The sequence below is a fragment of the Carcharhinus amblyrhynchos genome, chromosome 7 (genome assembly GCF_965287045.1).
Source record: "Carcharhinus amblyrhynchos chromosome 7, sCarAmb.v2.hapA, whole genome shotgun sequence".
In the NCBI taxonomy this organism is placed as follows: domain Eukaryota; kingdom Metazoa; phylum Chordata; class Chondrichthyes; order Carcharhiniformes; family Carcharhinidae; genus Carcharhinus; species Carcharhinus amblyrhynchos.
The window spans coordinates 31,146,205-31,166,036 of record NC_137330.1 but is presented as its reverse complement, the minus strand read 5'-3'; the positions used below and the strand labels follow the sequence as shown (position 1 = coordinate 31,166,036).

The 19,832-nt window shown below is 41.1% G+C and overlaps 1 protein-coding gene across 9 annotated transcripts in view; it reads left to right on the top strand.

Moving 5' to 3' along the window:
• LOC145344848 (myelin transcription factor 1-like protein) overlaps positions 1-19,832 on the top strand; it is a 445,009-nt gene that overhangs the window by 414,834 nt on the left and 10,343 nt on the right. For 6 of the 9 annotated variants that reach the window (XM_080192078.1, XM_080192085.1, XM_080192082.1 and 3 more), the window contains 2 exons: positions 17,336-17,439; positions 18,942-18,980. In XM_080192078.1, coding sequence (XP_080048204.1) covers positions 17,336-17,439; positions 18,942-18,980 — 143 coding nt within the window. The remainder of the gene's footprint in view (positions 1-17,335; positions 17,440-18,941; positions 18,981-19,832) is intronic. The other 3 variants (XM_080192086.1, XM_080192084.1, XM_080192081.1) reach the window with 1 other exon arrangement.

Below are 19,832 nucleotides of genomic sequence, written 5' to 3'. Positions count from 1 at the left end.
TGAAAGCTAGGATTTATGACCATTTGGAAAGATGCAGTTTAATCCGGGATAGTCAGCATTGTTTCTTGGGGGGTAAGTCCTGCCTCTCAAATTTGATTGAATTCTTTGAGGTGGTAACTAGGTGTGTAGACGAAGGTAGAGCAGTTGATGTCATATACATGGATTTTAGTAAAGTGTTTGATAAGGTTCCCCATGGTAGGCTCATGAAGAAGATAAGGAGGTGTGGGGTAGAAAGAAATTTGGCTGATTGGATAAGTGACTGGCTGTCTCATAGAAGACAGAGGGTAGTGGTGAAACGAAAATTTTCAGATTGGAGGCCAGTTACCAGCTGTTTACCACAGGGGTCAGTGCTGGCTCCTCTGCTTTTTGTGACTTTTATCAATGACTTGGAAGAGGGGGCTGAAGGGTGGGTTAGTAAATTTGCTGACGACACCAAGATTGGTGAAGTAGTGGATGAGGTGGAGAGCTCTTGCAGGCTGCAAAGAGACTTTGATAGGATGCAGAGCTGGGCCGAAAAGTGGCAGATGTTGTTTAACCCTGATAAGTGCGAGGTGATTCATTTTGGTAGGACAAACTTGAATGCAGATTACGGGGTCAACGGCAGGGTTCTGAGGAATGTGGAGGAACAGAGAGATCTTGGGTTTCATATCCACAGATCTCTGAAGGTTGCCACTCAAGTAGATAGAGCCGTGAAGGCTTATAGTGTGTTAGCATTTGTTACAAGGGGTTTGAGTTTAAGAGCCGTGGGGTTATGCTGCAACTATACAGGGCCTTGGTGAGACCACATTTGGAATATTGTGTTCAGTTCTGTTCACCTCACTATAAGAAGGATGTGGAAACATTGGAGAGAGTGCAGAGGAGATTTACCAGGATGCTGCCTGGTTTGGAGGGTAAGTCTTACGAAGAAAAGTTGACGGAGCTGGGGCTTTTCTCTCTGGAGCAGAGGAGGATGAGAGGTGACTTAATAGAGGTTTATAAGATGATGAGGGGGATAGATAGAGTGGATGTGCAGAGACTATTTCCTCAGGGGGATGTAGCTGTTACCAGGGGGCGTAACTATAAAGTTCATGGTGGGAGGTATAGGAAGGTTGTCCAAGGTAGGTTCTTTACTCAGAGAGTGGTTGAGATGTGGAACGCACTGCCTGCTGTGATAATGAAGTCGGACACTTTAGGAACTTTCAATCGGTTATTGGATAGGCACATGGAGCTCAACAGAATGATAGGGAGTGGGATAACTTGATCTTGGGATTGGACGTAGCTCGGCACAACATTGAGGGCCGAAGGACCTGTACTGTGCTGTACTGTTTTATGTTTCTGTGTTTAATCCTGCTCAGGTTCTGTTGATTCAGATGAAACAAAATTACTTGCATAAACCAGTGGTCGTTACATTGCTGTCATTAGGCCACTTGCAGCATGATGTTTCTTAAATTGTGGTCCTGAAGGGGTCTGCTGTTTTGTATAAGCTTCCAATAACAGTTCAACTGTACACAGATAGAGGGATGTCAACCTTCGTGAGTAATCCTGATAGAAATCAAGATCATTTCAGTCGTCTGTAGCTCTGCATACATAATTGATTGATCTCACGGAAGTTTGATAACATTAGCACACATGGTCAATTTCAACATATTTTAATCAATACAACTTCATCTCATATTTAAATAATAAATCGTCTTTCTATTTAATGATATCATTATATTTCTGCTGTAGTCAGCTATTTTCATTCATCTATTTTATCAATAACTTGCATTTAAGAATAGCTTTGCAAAGTTGTCACATAACATCTGTTCATACTGTCCAATAGCCAGCCACAAGGAATTGTGCGAGAGAATCTAGGTAGATCTTTTGATTTCACCTTCTTTTCTGTATGGAAGTAAATGTTTTGTAGTTTCCCATGCTATAACTATAGATAAGAAACCCACTGAGCAATGAAACTAAGAACAGGAGCTTCCATTTAATTGTTTGGAAGGGCCTAATGTGCTTTGTAATATTATGGATTAAGTAGATCTTGCATTGGAACGTAAACCAAATTTGTCTTTTATGTAGAGTGATTTTACACAGGCTGGGAGAAACGATGATTGTATCCAAACCTACCATTACTTGGTGTGCAATAATCCAACAAATTACTGCACAGTATCAAGAGGTTCATTTTTACCACCAGATCTGGTGGTAAAACTTATCCAGATCTGAAGAGACTGAGACGGTCATGCTCTAAAAATTATAACGCTGAACTTATGTTCCCTGTCCTGATCTCTTTGCTGCCATTTTGTTGGTGCCTTGTGAAAGGTGACCATTGTGTCCCTTTGTTTCTGGTGGAAGCTAAATTGTAAAATATCCTAGTTCTAGAATGTACATAGTACCTATGCAATTTTGAAATATCAGTGATCAGAGCACGCTCTGTATTTCAGTGAAGTGACAAATAGAAGAACATAAGAAATAGGTTCAGGAGTAGGCCACCACATAGTCCATGAAGCCTGTCCCACCACTCCAGAAGATCATGGCTGATCAAATCTTAGTCTCATCACTTTCCTGCAAGTTCTCCGTAATTGTTGATTCCCCTATAGCTCAAGAATCTGCCTGTCTCAGCCTTCAATGGGCTGAGGTAGAAAATTCCAAAGGTTCTTGACCCTCAGAGAGAAGTAATTTCTCCTCATCTCCAACTTAACTGGGTGACCCTTTATTCTGAAGTTATGCCCCATAGATCTGGATTCTGTAGCCTCCCTCTGTTTGAATAACATTTTGCTTTCTATTTTTTCTACCAATAGTAATGAAGTCACATTTTCCCTAACTGTAAGGTTCATGGTGGGAGATATAGGAGGGATGTCCGAGGTAGATTCTTCAGTCAGAGAGTGGTTGGGGTGTGGAATACACTGCCTGCTGTGATAATGGAGTCGGACACTTTAGGAACTTTCAAGCGGTTATTGGATAGGCACATGGAGCACACCAGAATCATAGGGAGTGGGATAGCTTGATCTTGGGATTGGACATAGCTCAGCACAACATTGAGGGCCGAAAGGCCTGTACTGTGCTGTAATGTTCTATGTTCTGTACATGCCTCTTGTGGGGGACGGACTGAGATCTGCCCAGCACAAATCCCGCATTGCCCTCTCACGAAACTTAGTGTTCTTAATGGGATTTGTGCACATGTTGAATGGGCTTGGACAACTCTGGCCACTTTCTTTAATGCTCACACCCAAATCATTGATATGTGAATAACTGAGGCCCAAGCACTGATCCTTTTGTTATGAGGGGCCACTGGGGGTTGGCAGAAGGTTATGAGTTGGTAGCAGGTATATGAGAATCCGTTGGGGTTGGTGGGAAAGCATGAATTGGCTTGGAGAATGAGCAGCTATTAGAGGTTGGTGATGGGCATTTGTTGCCATGGAGGGTATGAGAGGCCAATTGGAGATGGGTGGGAGTCATGTATAGGCATATGGGAGATATAAGCAAGGCCTTTTGAACCAACCTTATAACAGGTTCCTTCATGCAGACTATTGTTGGTGCATTCTTGGAGAGTTTGTGAGCCACGAATCATGGAGCAGCTCCTCAATTCCATGAAAATTGCAGGAGACTTGGAGATGCCTACCTCTTAACAATGGAGCCAAGCAGGTCCAGACTGCGCAGTGCAGACTCACTCTCTGCACCATTATCTCCCAACACTGAAAATTGGGGACACCTGGAAAAATCAGAATTGTCCCCCATCTCCATTTCAACATGGTGGGAGGCATGAAAATCTGTGCCTTTGTGTCCTCCTTGCTTTCCCATTATTTTTACATTCAGCACCTTTGAGAACAGTGTACTTGGCACCTTCATCCAAGTCATTGACAAAGATTGTCAACAGTTGAGGCCCCAGCACTGATCTCTGTGCCAACCCAGTAGTTATGGCCTTGAATTTTATATTTGAGGCCTGCCCAAAAGTCAGTGCAATCGGGAACAGAAGTGAAACCCATTACCACCCAGGATTGTTGTTGACATGATAATACGCTAATTAGCCAATTAGTGCCCATTTAGCTTGAAACATCTTTGGTGGAAGACTGAGTGCTACCAGGGGCAGGGGATGGGGGGGTGCTGAGAAAGGGGAATGTGCAGGCAGGCGCTTCCAATATGCTCTCTCAGGGGACAGCCACTGCAGAGCTGTCTGAGGGAGTAGTAAGTATCAGTGGAAAACTATGTCATGAGTATCTGGGGATCGCAACCATACAGAGCTCAGTCCCCAGACAGATTTGTTAATTTTCTTTGAGCCCTTAATTTTTATCCCGCGCTGGATCGAGGTCAGCGCACCTTGCCAATCAGCCTGTCCACGAAACATAAAGGCAGGCGGGCAAGGTAAAATTCCAGTTGATTGCTGCTTCATTCATTTAAATTGGCTTCTTGACTGTCAGCAGGCGAGCTTCCAGCTCGTGTCCACTGAGTAAAATATCATACAAGGAGGGGAAGACATCGGGACATGTGCCAGACACCTTCTCACACGACTTTACATGCTTCTGAGTCGGACCCACGTCTGCCTGAGCAACATAAAATTCTGGCCATAGTTTTCCAACCATTCATTCCAAGTCCCTGTTTCCTACTTGTTAGTTAATCCTCTATCTATGAAATCACCCTCAACACCACGTGCTCCTCACTTATGGAATAGCCTTTTCTGTGCCATTTCAGTAAATGACTTTTGGAAATCCAAATCCCCTGGGTGGACTTTGTCATTCCTTGTCCAGGTGTCATCTCAGATGGGAAAAGCAAGAGGGTAGCCTGCCATTAGTGTTGCTGGGTTTTCCTGTCAGGAAGGCAGACAGAGAGGAAGGGCTTTGAATGAGTCTGTTCCACCAGCAAATTAAGTTTTTAAAATACCAGCTCCCCTTTATTCACCCTGCACATTACATTCTTAAAGAACTCATCAAGTTGACTCTGCCTGATTGTATTATGATTTTCTAAATGTTCTGCGACTTCTTTAATAATGGATTCCACCATTTTCCTAATGCCAGATGTTGTTAGGCCAACATTACCATGACGATTTAAAAGACCTCATAAAACTGGTGAAAGTAAGTTTTGAAAAGATGTTTGTAGAACAAAGTAGAGAATGAATGTTGGTTCCTGCTCTACAAAAATCTTATCTCTTACTAGCCACCTGCCTGAAAATGTCCTCACACCAAATAGACATTGTTACACTTACTGGGTATTGATGCTCTTTTATTTCTGACCTTTATAATGTGAAATCACTCAGTTGATTGACTTTGTTTTGGAAGTAAAATGGCCACCAGCTCAGCAGATTAGTCATCGGTGCATCTGTCCTCTTCCTTACACTGTGGGTATACCTACCCCACAAGGACTGAGCTTTTCAAGATGCTACCACTACCTGAAGGACGATTAGGGGTGGGCAATAAATGCTGGTCCTGCTAGCAATGCCCAAATCCCATTAAAGAATTTAAAATAAAATCATTGACTATTATTCATCATCCAATTTCAGCCTTTAGCCCCCTTATCTTCATAATTAAACTTTTTTTTACCTTGAGATAGAATTTAACTTTGTAAAAGCAACTGAATGGGACAAAATTGACAATTAATTTTGTCAAATTAGTTTATCATTGTGATTTAATTCAGCATAAAGTCAGGTGTCATTAATGTTAGTTAATGCCACCCAACTGGTCAGGTTAGGTTTGGGATATGTTCAAAATGGGCCACAGTTGGGACTGGAAGTAAGTTGCTCAGAGTATCAAAAGTACAATCTCATACTCTTTGTAAAAGAAGTTTTAGCTTGTTGACTCCAATTATCACTAAACCTAAATAGCCTAATTGACTATGAGGTAATAGACAATAGCTGGGATTTTCCATGTGTAATATCTGTAAAATCCCATGTGTTAGGGGTTTTAAACAAAAAGAAAAGGCTGTGGTTCACACACATAGGTTCTAACAAACAACATGCTTTTGGGACACTCAATGACAAAAGTCATTTCAGGAGCTTGTATCTGGCCTGTACATAGTACATCTAAAAATAAAACATCGGCCTGTGCAACACCCTCATGACAGCACCGTCAAATCATGTGATCAGCTCTTAAAGCAATCATGCAACCACTTAATTAATTGACACCGCACCATCCACCATGTGTTTCACGGTGGTGGAGGCAGCCTGCCATTGCCCTGCGGTGGGATCTTCTGGTCCCACCATTGTCAATGGGGCTTCCTGTTGAATGCCCTCCTTGCCACTGGGAAACCTGCAGTGGAAGTGTGTCATCGGCGGGACAGGAAGATCTCATCAGCGAATTCAACATTTAGAATTGTTTTGGAGAGAATCACCCCTACATCTTCAAAATAACCGGGGCAGATAGAGAGCTGGAACGCGAGATAGGATGGAGAATTGGTGTTGTTGTTAAAAAACTAATTGCCACGCATTAAATTTTCGTCAAAATTTCCACTTTGTTAAATCAGCTAAAACTTCTTCAGCAGTTCCAGACACTGTTGCTAGCAGGCTGGACCTATTCAGCTTTACACAGCTCCCGTTGGCTGCTTGCCTCTGCAAAACTCTTGGGATATCAGAAGGTGAGCTTGGATTGACCCCTATTATAACACAAAGGTGGCCAATTCGAGCAACTTAACTTGCCCACCCTCTCAAAAAATCAGCAGGGTCAAGAACAGAGGCAGCAAGCCAGCACAAAGGCTGGGTTTCTGCCTGTGGAAAAATAATTGGGCCTTACCACAACTAAGAAATTGCTATTTGGTAAACCTGCCTAAAGCATCGATCTTCATGAGTTACTGACTTCCACCAGCAATTAGAAGACAATGGGATTTTCCAGCCGTGCTCACCGCAAGACCAAAAACTCCACCCGAGGTCAGCAGACTTTTGCATAGTCTTGTCTCGCCTGCTGTGATTCCCATGGCAGGCGGGGCAGGAAAATTCCACCCAATGGATCTCTTCTTGATTTCTAATTTTATCAAACTGCCTTTTTAACAGCCTCCAATATCTATATGACCAATAGATTAGAGTGTTCCAAGAATATCAACAAAACATTCTCCTTTAATTCCCCCATGACTTTTCTTTTAGGTTGCTCATGGCAGTGACCTGGAGAGTAATTATTCATTCCTGGAAATTGTAGGATAATCTTGGGAGGACCAGGAGCTCTAATATGGACAGATACAAATAGATTGGTGCTATATTTGCTGTGGTTACAGAGAGAACTGCCAGGGGATGAGCACTCAGTTGTGGGTGATGGACGAGTGAATAAAAATGTCATTCAGGGATAGGAAACGAGGCAGAGAGAAAAGGAAAATTAATCCCCGTGAAGTGATTTATCCTGGTTTCATCGTCTACATAGCAGTTGTTTTGCAGAAAAACTGAAGGCTAATCATTTGATCCTCTTCTGCATCTGACGCATTGCAGTAATTTTTCCTGTGTGGCTTTTCAGGTGGTTGAACCTACTGTGGCTGAGGAGGGCACAGCAGTGCAACTTGCATTCAAATGAAGTCAAAGACCCTTGCACTCAGCTCTCCTGCCAGAAATAGCTGGCACAATAACTTCTCGAACTGTAGTTTTAGAAACATCTTTCTTACGGGATGTGCTGGTATTGGCAAGAATGTTCTTTTTTGTTGGCCTTCTGAATAGTTAGTAATTCTCCTTGCCTCTGTCTACAAATCTGCTCCATGCCAACTAATATAGATAGAAACCATCACAGGTAAACCATTACCCTCTTCCTGTTCCTGCACAAATATTCTTATGTCTCCATTTATGTTACCACCCTTGTCCAGACAAGATGTTATTGGTAAGATGCAGTTCAGGACTAATAATGTTTTGTTTAAAGTTGACAAATTCAAGATACTATGTGAAGAATGCCTCCGGATTCCATGGGTTTGGAACAGAGATAAACTTTACAAACAAGTTCAGAAAGATGAAACACTTTATTTTATTCACCTTATACTCTAATATTCAGTATGAGCTACATGTGAACTTACAGCCAAATCGTGGTCAAACACGTATTGCAGAATAAAGGCCAATGTGACCAAAACAGATTCCATGGATTTCTCAACAACCTACCCAGAAGTTAGTCACACTGAGTCAGCCAATCTCACTGAACCTTTGGCTGTCTCACGAGGGTTTCCGATCTTCACCTTTGAAGATTTTGCCTTGGAATTCTCTTGAAAAAGTCACTTCAACGTAGATGGCTTCAATGATGGCTCACGTCACAAGATTTCAGTCTCATCTTCCGAGATTCTTTTCCACTGGGTTTCCACACACACTGAAGCATCAACCTATTAGCACAATGACAGGTCTTCATCTGCGACAAGCAGAACACTCCTGCTCCAAAGGATGTCCCAATAGCATGGCAGCATGGAACCACCAGCCTTTGGCTTCCTCCATAAGATATTTAGGACTTCTTCTGAGCCCTGTTTGACTATCGGGGCTTCTCCTGAGCCCACTTCACTTAAAGTCTGCTCCCTGCAGCCCTTTCTTTAACTTGGAGTCTGTTCCTTATAGACTCAAATTGTTGTTTTCTGACATTTGAACTGACCTAGTGACCTATCAAAACACTCCAAGAGGATCTCCTTTTGTTACTAGGCAGGAATAAATGCAACAAGCATTGGGTGAGATAAATGTTTAGAGTTTATTTATTTATTAGTATCACAAGTAGGCTTACATTAACATTGTAATGTAGTTAGTGTGAAAATGTTCTAGTTGCCACACTTGAAGGTGGATAAATTATCAAGTTTGGATGGATTGTATCGCCAACTATTAAAGGAAGACAGCAAGGAAATAGCAGATGCTGCAAGGATCATTTTCTGATCCTTACTAGGTACAAGTGTGATACCAGAGGGCTGCGAACATCATTCCATTATTTTTAAAAGTTGCAAGAGATAGGCCAAATAATTATCAGCCAGTCAGCCTGAACTTGGTGGTGGGCAAATTATTAGAATCAATTCTGACAGACAATAATCCATCAGGGGTATTCAGCATATGTTTGTTAGGGAAAGGCTTATTTTACTAATTTAATCAAATATTTTTGAGAAAATAATAAGGATTAATGAGTCTGGTGCAATAGATATTGTTTACATGAATTTTAGGTAGGCATTTGACAAGATCCCTCTTGGCACACTGGTCAGAAATGTAAAAGCTCCTGGGATACAAGGCGATGTGACAAGTTGGATCCAAAATTGTTTCAGTGACAGGAAACAAAGGTCAGTGGATGTTTGTGTGAATGGTAAATGGTTCCCAGTGGTATTCTAACCCAAAAGACCCCCCCCCCCCCGCCCCCCCCAGTGGTATTCTACAGGGCCCTTGCTGTTTGTTGTAAATGTTAGTGATTTGGATGTAAATGTGAGTGGCATGATTTGGAAATTTGTATATGACTCAAAATTGGCCATATATTTAACAGCGAAGAGGATAGCTCTCGATTCCAGAATGATATCAATGGTTCAGTTGAATGGGCGGATAAGAGGCAAATGGAATTTAATCCAGAAAAGCATGAGGTAATGAATTTGGAGAGGGCAAACAAAACAAAGGAAAATTCAACAAATGGGAGGGTAATTGAATCAAACTCTGATGCTCTAGACTGTGAATTTACCACCATGAGTCAAGAGGGCTAGTAGTCTGAATGAATTTTCTCATCTGGAAATTACAAATGTACCCAATTTGCATCACAGAAAAAAACCGTTAACTCCATCAGATCTATCTAGGAGTCTGTGCTCCACGGAAGCTTCGTCCTATCTTACTTCATCTCGCCCATCAACTTCTGTTCCTTTCTCCCTCGTTTGTTTAATTTGCATAAAGACACAAGCAGTAGAAGCTTTTCATCTTATACTCAGAAGAAAACTAAATTGTAAATGGAACAGCAAGATCAATCAATACTCTCTTCCTATGCAGTATAAATTGTTTTTCCCTTTACAATTTGGTATTCTTATGAATTGTCCTGATGAATGCAAGATGAAAAACTTTGACAGCATGTGACTTTTTTCCAGCAATGTTCAAGTACTACCAAATGATTATTTCCCCATAAGTATTATTTTCCTCATCCACTCCGTGTGATAGCAAGTTAAGCATTCTTAACATTTCAGTGCCGATGTTTCTGATTAAATTATCCCATCTTGTCCACAACTTTGACATGTTTGACAAGAGCATCCTCCTCCAATGTCTTTCCATCATCATCCAGCTGAGTGGGGTTGCACTCACTTGGTTCCATTCTTATCCAACACGGTATTATTTGCAATGGCTTATTTTCAGCTCCCACATCTCAGGTGTCTCCCAAGGATCTGTCCTGGCCCCCTCCTCTATCTCTTCTGCAGGCTGCTGTTTTGCAGCACTATCTGAAAGCACACCACTGATTTTCACATGTACACTGATGGATTTCACATGACATCCAGCTCTACATTACCACTAACCCTTCCACTGTTGCTACATTATCAGATGATCTGACATCCAGTATTGCATGAGCAGAAATTTCCTCCAATTAAATATTGGGAAGACTGAAGCTATTGTTTTCAGTCCTCTCCCCATACACTATTTGCTAGCCACTGACTCCAACTCTACCAAGGTAACTGGATGAGACTAAACTAGATTGTTCATAATCTCTGTGTCATAATTGACCCCAAGGTAATCTTCTGACCACATACTTACAGCATTACTCAGACCGTCTACTTCAACATTGCACAACTTCCTGTGTCTCAGCACATCTGCTGCTGAAACCCTCGCCCATGCTATTGTTACCTCTAAACTTAACTATTCCAAAGAACTCCTGGGTTGTCCCCCATATTCTAGTCTCCATAAAATTGAGGTCACTCAAAATTCAGCTGCATGTGTCCTTACTCACATAAGGTTTCATTCACTTATCACCCAGTGCTATGCCTCGTTTTCTTCTATTAAGATGGCCCTTAAAACCTACTTCTTTGGCCAGGCTTAGTGTAGTAATATTGTGTTGTCCCATTTGGAGGTCTAGAAGGTTGTATGGTTGCACAATAGCTGTTTATTATTAACATAATGATTTACATATATACAGGATCTAGTCCTAACCAGGTGTTTTCTTCATGGATTTCTACCAGACTCACAACTACACTCTATGATTCCCTTTATGACTATGTCAGTTTCTCCAGTCTTGTGTTAACCCTTATGGTCCTGAACGCTTTAATACTTCACATTTAACCATCTGTTCTCCTATTACCTCATGTAGCTTGGTGTCAAATGTTGCTTTTTAATGCTTCTGTTGAGAGCCTTTGGATTTTTATAATGTTAAGGGCATTATTGTTATGACTATGATTTATTTGGACTAAGATTTATGGGGTCCATTTGGTTACAATAACCCCGCACTTGTAAATCATGCCAGAATATTGAGACTTGAACACTTGAGAAAGGGTAAATTCAGAAAGTTTACTGACCATTAAAAAGATTACAAGTCAGAAAGATAGAAAGCAAAGTGTCAAGTAACAGCAAATGGCAGTAGCTAACAGTCATTAACAATGAGAAGGAAGCTTAGCTTTAACAATTGAACAGACTTCTCACCAACTTTCTCAGACCAGGAAATGAAGTGAAGGCTATAAAAATATGGATAACATGGAAAACCAACACCTCTCTATACCCGTCTCTAAAAATTCACTCTACCAATATGACTTCCTGAGACTCCCTTTTTATGCTTTGACGATACTGCAGGCCTACCTGAATCAATTCTGGAAAATAGCCAATTGATCTAAACTTAACAATAATCAAATAAGAGTTTACCCATTGGTTTTTAGCTATTATGCATGTTGTCTCAACTTTAAGCTCCTTCCCAAGCGATATCTCTTATCTTGAGTTAGCCGAAGTGTCGACCAATAATTGGTTAACATAGTTGTCTGTTATTTAAAGTTGAGACATCATGAATAGAAGCCAGTTCATTCCTTCAGTCAAGATTATGCAAGTAACCAACAAGTTCATGTTAATTTTTTTCCTTCTGGCCTAGGAAGGGAGCATCTTACAATTCTCATGTCATTTTACAAATGTCTTAATAAGTGTTAATTATACAATGTGTATATAATTATAAAAGTTATGAACATTTTGTGTTCCAGATTATATTGCCAGCCTTCCTAACACATCTATTAATGAATTACTTATTGTTTAATTGTCTCTCAATTGAGGCTGTCTATTTAACTAATTTGACTGGTTTTCAATAGAGCAAGTTTAGTTTATTTTAATGGTTTTTGTCAATTTAGCAAAAAATGCTTAATAACATATTAATTCAAACTACAAAATGATAGTTACACTAAAACTATTGATTTTGAAACCACCAATATGACTATAAATTGTTGCTTATTGCTTATTAGTTGCTTATTAGTTTTATTAGTGACTATCTTACTATCTATGATCTTTAATTTTGAATTCCTCACTAGTGAAACCATTTTCCTAACACCTATGCTATTAAACCCTTTCATGACTTTAAAAACCACTATCAGGTCACCCCCTCCGCCCCCACTACTCCACCACCTCCCACTACCAACCCCATCTCCCCATCTTCTCTTTTCAAGTGAAAAGTCCCTTGGCCTTTTTACTCTTTCCCAATAATTGTAACCTCTCAGTTCTGATTGTCATAGTAAGAAGTCTCACAACACCAGGTATTTGGAATCACAAGTTTTTGGAGCGCTGTTCCTTCATTAGTTGAAGGGGTGCTCTGAAAGTTCATGATTCCAATCCAACACCGGCATCTCCACACCCTTGTTATCATAGTATGTGATTGTTAGATCAGGAATGCACTATACACCTTATTAGTAAAGGCTCATGTATAGGCACACAGGCATTAATGTTTTACATATTCAAAAAAGAGAGGTGTTTCTTGTTTGATACACCCTTCCCAAAATTAATTAGCGATTGACCTAACATGAGCCACACATGATGCCATCAGTATTGTCAAGCATCTGACAGCCAAACCAATGACCCTTAAAGAGATCACTGGCAGATGCTTCCCCAAAGGCAGGCATTTAGTTTTCACTTATGGTAGGGCTGGAAAAAGTGGAACACTCACCCCTTTTCAATTGCCTTGTCACTGCTTACCAACACAGCTAGCATCTGATCAGGTTAACTCTTGTGCATGAGACATGCTGTCTATGGGGCCTTAAGTAGCACTCTTGACTCACCAATAGGGTGATCCATTCTGTGTGGTCTTATCGCTGGCTTCATTGGGTACTTGCTGCACTACGATCATAGGATGTAATCCAGTTTCTATGCCAATGTTTCTAACAGTACCATATTTGAATAAGTCAGAGTCTTAAGGTAAATCCTTCAGATTCCTCTGGGATCAGGCTGGGATCTTTGCTGTTTGTTTTATATATATAAATGATTTGGAAGAAAATGTAACTGGTTTGCTTAGTAAGTACACGGATGACACAAATGTTGGTGGATTTGTGGATAGCAATGAGGACCATCAGAGGATACAGCAGGATATAGATCCGTTGGAAGCTTGGGCAGAGAAATAGCAGATGGAGTTTAATCTGGACAAATGTGAGTATGCATTTTGGAAGGTCTAATAAAGATAGGAAATAGACAGTAAATGGCAGAACCCTTAAGAGTATTGATCTTAAGAGAGGGATCTGGGTGTACAAGTACACAGGTCACTAAAAGTGACAATGCAGGTGGAAAGGTAGTCAAGAAGGCATACAACATGCTTGCTTTCATCAGCCAAGACATTATATTTAAATATTGTCAAGTCATGATGCAGCTTTATAGAACCTTAGTTAGGCCGTACTTGGAATATAGTGTTCAATTCTGGTCGCCACACTACCAGAAGGATGTGGAGGCTTGGAAAGGGTATAGAAAAGATATACCAGGATGTTGCATGGCATGGAGGGCATTAGCTATGAGGAGAGATTGGAGAAACTTAGTTTGTTCTCATTGAAACAACAGAAGTTGAGGGGTGACCTGATAGAAGTCTACAAGATTATGAGGGGCATGGACAGAGTGGATAGTCAGAAGCATTTTCCCAAGGTGGTAGAGTTAATTACTAGGGGGCATAGGTTTAAGGTGCAAGGGGCAAGGTTTAAAGAAGAAGTATGAGGCAAGTTTTACACAGAGAGTGGTGAGTGCCTGGAACTCGCTGCCAAGGGCATCTGAACAAATACATGAATAGGATGGGAATAGAGGGATATGGTCCCCAGAAGGGTGGGGGATTTTTAGATAAGTCAGGCAGTATGGTCAGTGCAGTCTTAGAGGGCCAAAGGGCCTGTTCCTGTGCTGTAATTTTCTTTGTTCTTTGTGACTCATTATTGTATTAATACTATGGTTACAATTTTAATAAATGATTCTGACGTTTTTAGAATTCTGCCCTGGGTATTGCAGTCAGCAGCAAGGAATGGAACTTGCTGTTTGCCTTGTTGATATCTACAAAGTTTATATATACGCTTTAGAGCAAGACCTTGTTCTATTCTGGTTTCCAATACAGGGTAGAAACCTTTACAGGACATCTGAGGCGCCTGTGAAGAGAAAAAAAACTAACCTCCTCCAGAGGTCCCCAACATCACAGATGCTAGTCTTCAGCCAATTCAATTCACTCCATGTAATGTCAAGAAGCAACTGAAGGCACTGAATACTGAAAAAGCTATGGACCCTGACAATATTCTGGCAGTAGTACTGAATGCTTGTGCTTCAGAACTAGTCACATCCCTAGCCAAGCTGTTCCTGTATAGCTAATTTGGCATCTACCAGACAAAGTCCTACGCACTAAAAAAAGGACAAATCCAACCTGTCTAATGACCACCCCATCAGTTTATTCTCGATCATCAGTAATGCGATGGAAGGGATCATCAACAATACTATCAAGCAGCACTTGCTCAGCAAAAACCTGCTCACTGATGCTCAGTTTGAGTTTCGCCAGGGTTACTCAGCTCATGACCTTATTGTAGCCTTGGTTCAAACGTGGACCACAGAGCTGAATTTCAGAGGTGAATGATTAGCTTTGACAACATGGCAGCATTTGATCAAGTGTATCACAAGGAGACATAGCAAAGCTGGATTTAATGGGAATCAGGAGGAAAACAGTTTGGAGTTATACATGACACAAAGGAAGATGTGATGTGGAGATGCAGGCATTGGACTGGGGTAAACACAGTAAGAAGTCTCACAACATCAGGTTAAAGTCCAACAGGTTTATTTGGTAGCAAATGCCACTAGCTTTCGGGACTCTGCCCTTTCGTCAGGTGAGTGGGGGGTTTTGGAGGTCATTCATCTCAGTTCCAGGACATCACTGTAAAAGTTCTTCAAGGTAGTGTCCTGTGTCCAAACAACTTCAGCTGCTTCATCAATGACCTCTTTCCATCATAAGGTCAGAAGTGGCAATGTTCGCTGATGGTTACACAATGTTCAGTAACATTGCAACTCCTCAATACTGAAGCAGTCCATGTCCAAATGCAGCATTACCTAGACTATATCCAGGCTTCGGTTGATAAGTAACACTGGCGCTACTTAAGTGCCGGGCAATAACCATATCCAACAAGACAGAATCTAACCATCGCCCCCTTGATGTTTAATGGCATTACCATCACTGAATCCCCCACTGTCAACATCCTGGGGGTTACCATTGACCAGAAACCGAACTGGACTAGCTGGGTCAAAATCTTAGAACTCCCTCCCTAACAGCAGTATAGGTGGTCCTACATCACAGGGATCACAATGATTCAAGAAGGCAATTCACCATCACCTTCTAAAGAGAAATTAGGGATGGACAATAAATGTTGACTTACACATCAACACCCACATCCTGTAAATGATTTTTTAAAATCGAGGCTCTTCAGCCAAACAAATTGAAGACACTCTGGGTACAATTTTAACTCTGTGCAAGAAAGTTTTGTGTGAGTTAGAATCTTGCCTACTGAGTCTAAACTTGGAAGTATAAAGAAGGAAGTATCAATTAGATTTAAACAATGTACAGAAAACAAACTAATATTGGGAAGTGTGAACAGAATTAAGAGAGATGGACAAAAGGACAAAAAGTAAACATTATGTGTTATTTTTATCATCATAGAAACCCTACAGTGCAGGAGGAGGCCATTCGGCCCATTCAGTCTGCACCGACCACAATCCTACCGAGGCCCTGCCCCCATATCCTTACATATTTTACCTGCTAATCCCTCCAACCTATGCATCTCAGAACTCTAAGGGGCAAATTTTTTTTTAAGCATGGCCAATCAACATAACCCACACATCTTTGGACTGTGGGAGGAAACTTGAGCACCTGGAGGAAACCCACACAGACACGAGGAGAATGTACAAAGTCCACACTGACAGTGACCCAAGCCAGGAATCGAACCCAGGTGTCTGGAGCTGTGAAGCAGCAGTGCGAACCACTGTGCTACTGTGCCGCCCCCTTTTGAAGTGTCTAATAGTGATAACTTCTGAAGGAAATACTCCACAGTTGTCAAACTGAATTTTCAACATCACTAATTACCACTTATCACACTGTTAAAAATTTATTTACCCCTCAGTGCACCAGCGCGAACATCTATTCTGCTGTTTAGTGGGAAACTCATGGGCAAATATCCCAACATCACACCATTGCATTGATTTCAGTGCCAAGTCTATTGCACTTTAGAGGAGCAGGTATCTGACAGCAATTTTCAGATTTCTAGATTTAATTGCTTGTGAAGGTGCTATCCTATTTACTCTGTTGTAAGGGTTAGAGTTGTTTGCCTCATCATTATTCTCCAAACAAAATCTAGGCCTGTGTGTCTTGCTCAGTAGAAATGTGATTGCTATTGTTTGGGCCGTCTGGTCTGCTTCAGAATAATTCTAATTGTTTTCTGATGCTGTTTATGCAAACCTCACCCACTTCCCATCCCAGTCTGTAAAGTCACGGTTTAATATTCAGATCAAAAGGACCATAGGAAAATGTGTTGCTGCTGAAACCTTCATCTATTACTCCTGAGGAAAATGAGGGAAAGGGGAAGAGAATTATAAAGTCTTTCCAATTCTTACTGGCAGTTATATAGAAGAAATATGCTTGAGTGGCATTAGCAATACTTTGAGTTGATGTTGATAGAAATGATAAAAAAGATAAAGGAAACCCAGCAGTGCTAAACATTCAGCAAGTTCTAATTTGTACACTTTCTGTTTCTGAATTTATTTTTGACTATACTGGCACATTTTAACACAGTCACTAAATAAGAACGCGCAAATCAAACTACGGTTTTAAGAGGACCCGTCAGTGATTTCTCCTGTCAATTTAAGATTGCAAAAATTTCAGTCAATATTAACACTTTCCTGAACACATGAGTAAAAAAGTAGCATTTATTTTGTTTGCTGGAAAAAATCTGCTGTCAATATCTCAGTGAATAAGATTTAAACTCTGAACTGTGTTTGAATAATTCAACAATTATCTCTAATTTTTTAACTTATATTTTTATTCCCTAGGGATAGAGAACGATGAAGAAATCAAGCAGCTGGATGAAGAAATTAAAGAATTAAATGAATCTAATTCCCAGGTGGAAGCAGACATGATCAAGCTTCGAACCCAGGTAGCATGTATAAAAAATTCCATGTCGTGTGCATGCGCAGAAAGTCTTCCAGCCCTTCTGGTGAAAGGTGCTGTGTATTGTTGTCAATATAAAAATGACCTAAAAATCAACATAAAAAAAATATAAAAATTAGATCCATCATTAAACCAATTCCTCCCAGCTTACCCCCCACAGCTCAAAGATGGGCACATTTACAATCACAGAATCTCTGCAGTGCAGAGGGAGGCCATTCAGCCCATTGAGTCTTCACCAACTCTCTGACAGAGTATCTTACGAAGGCTCACCCCGCCCTATCCCCTTAACCCCACGTATTTACCCGCTAATCCCCTAACCTATGCATCTTGGGATACTAAGGGGCAATTTAGCATGGCCAATCTACCTAACCTGCACATCTTTGCACTGTGCAAGGAAACCAGAGGAAAGCCATACGATATGGGAGAACATGCAAACTCCGCACAGTCACCCAAGGCTGGAATTGAACCTGGGACCCTGGTGCTGTGAGGCAGCAGTGCTAACTACTGTGCCACCATGCTGCCCCAAGTTCTTGGAGGTCCATATAACCAGAGCCCACTAAAGCACCCACTTAGTGATAACCAGCCCCTGCCACTGAGCCAAAGTGAACTGAAATACTGAAAAAATCATGCATAGACCAGAGGCAGAACTAGGAATCTAATTAAAAGTCTGGTCTCAGTTCTGGCCTACTGTTTCTGGTTGGTTGGCAAAACTATCCATATAATGATGTACCAAAAGTGTGTGATGCACTTCAACCATCACTAAAGCGAAGCAGTAACAACCTATAATCCCCTGACTCGTACCCTGACTGACTTATACAGATTAGTGGACTGAAATGGTCACTGCAGAGTGTGATTGAAACTAGCAGCACCAGAATTGCACTGCAGTCCGCCTCCTGGGTCCAGGACAGAGCTCTGCTCCAGATCAGTAAACCTTCCAATGTTTTGCCAATGAGATGAGGAGCATTAGCTTTCTTAAAATTATTGTGTAAGTTTTTTTTTAATGCTCAAAAGGTTTGAAAAGAGCAAATGAGCCCTTTTAAAACCCAATATGACTCTGTGCTGGAGCTAAACCAATGTGGCCTACGTATTAAAAATTAGGTTTGCTGGAGTGATCACATCAGAGTCAGATCAGAGCCTGGCCTGAGAGTTCTACTGTCACTTCAGTGTTGCTGAAGAGGGGAAGCTGCTTTCACAGTGACATAAATGGGAAACATAATTACATCCTCAGTCGTTCAGTGGATTAGCACAAATGAACACTATAACTGTTCCCATGAAATGGTCTCCAAGCACATTTAGTTCCCAACGCACTATAAAACCCGCTCACAATCATATTGTATTATTCATGTTGCATACTGTGAACTGATGTATGATGAAGTGTTGTAGCCAAGACAAGTCTCAAACTGCTCTTCAGATTAGATTCTCTGTAGTAAATTTCTTGAATATTATATCATAGAAAACATTTATTCATTTATATTTTCCCTTCTTTAGGTCCCCCACACCATGCATCAATCCCTGGCTGAGAGGGGGGTAGGTGATCTGCTGTCTTTGCCACTTTGTAACAGGCTACTCAGAGCTCTGCCGGAGTGTCCCAGGTTGACTTGCATGATGGCGGTTTAAGTCTGAGCTGTGGGGAAGCATCTGCTGGCCTTTGCTCTGCAATTCTCACAGTTACCTGGCTGAGATCACCAGATGTGAACCCACTTACTACCACTCAGCAGTTTAGTGAATTACTAAACGAGCACCAAATGCATACTCTTATCAATATTTAGAAAATCTGCTAAAAAGAAGGAAAGGTGGGTTTTTTTTTGAATTTACAAGGAATAAAGAACTTCTAAGTGGTTAGGATAATCTTCAATGTACGAAGCTTCCCAGGCCACCAGCAAACAGTGATGTACATTCACAAGTCCGCAACCAACCCCCTCCATCCCCTTACTATATTTCATAGAAAAAACAAGTGTGTCACTATTTTTGTACAACCTGGGACTGGATGCAGCATTATCAGCCCATCAGCATTGCCAGATAAAGTTGATATATCAACACATTGGATAACCATATATGGGATGCATTGACAGCCAAATTGCCATTGATTAAATTCCACTAATAAACTGACTGAAATTGAATCTCTTCCATTGGACTACTAATACATTATTAGACTCCAGCCACAGGCATGTACTTTTCATTTTAAGTATTCTTATGTTGGGAAGCTGATGGCCTGATTTTCACAAAGCTGGCATAGACACAAGCTTTGAAATTACTGTTGGTGATATTAGCAGATCAACATTTAACGCACAGATATGATGTTCCTTTGACTATGATCTTAGCATGGGCATTAATCCATTTACTGCAAGTGGATTAATGCAACTGCTGGAAAGGTGGACA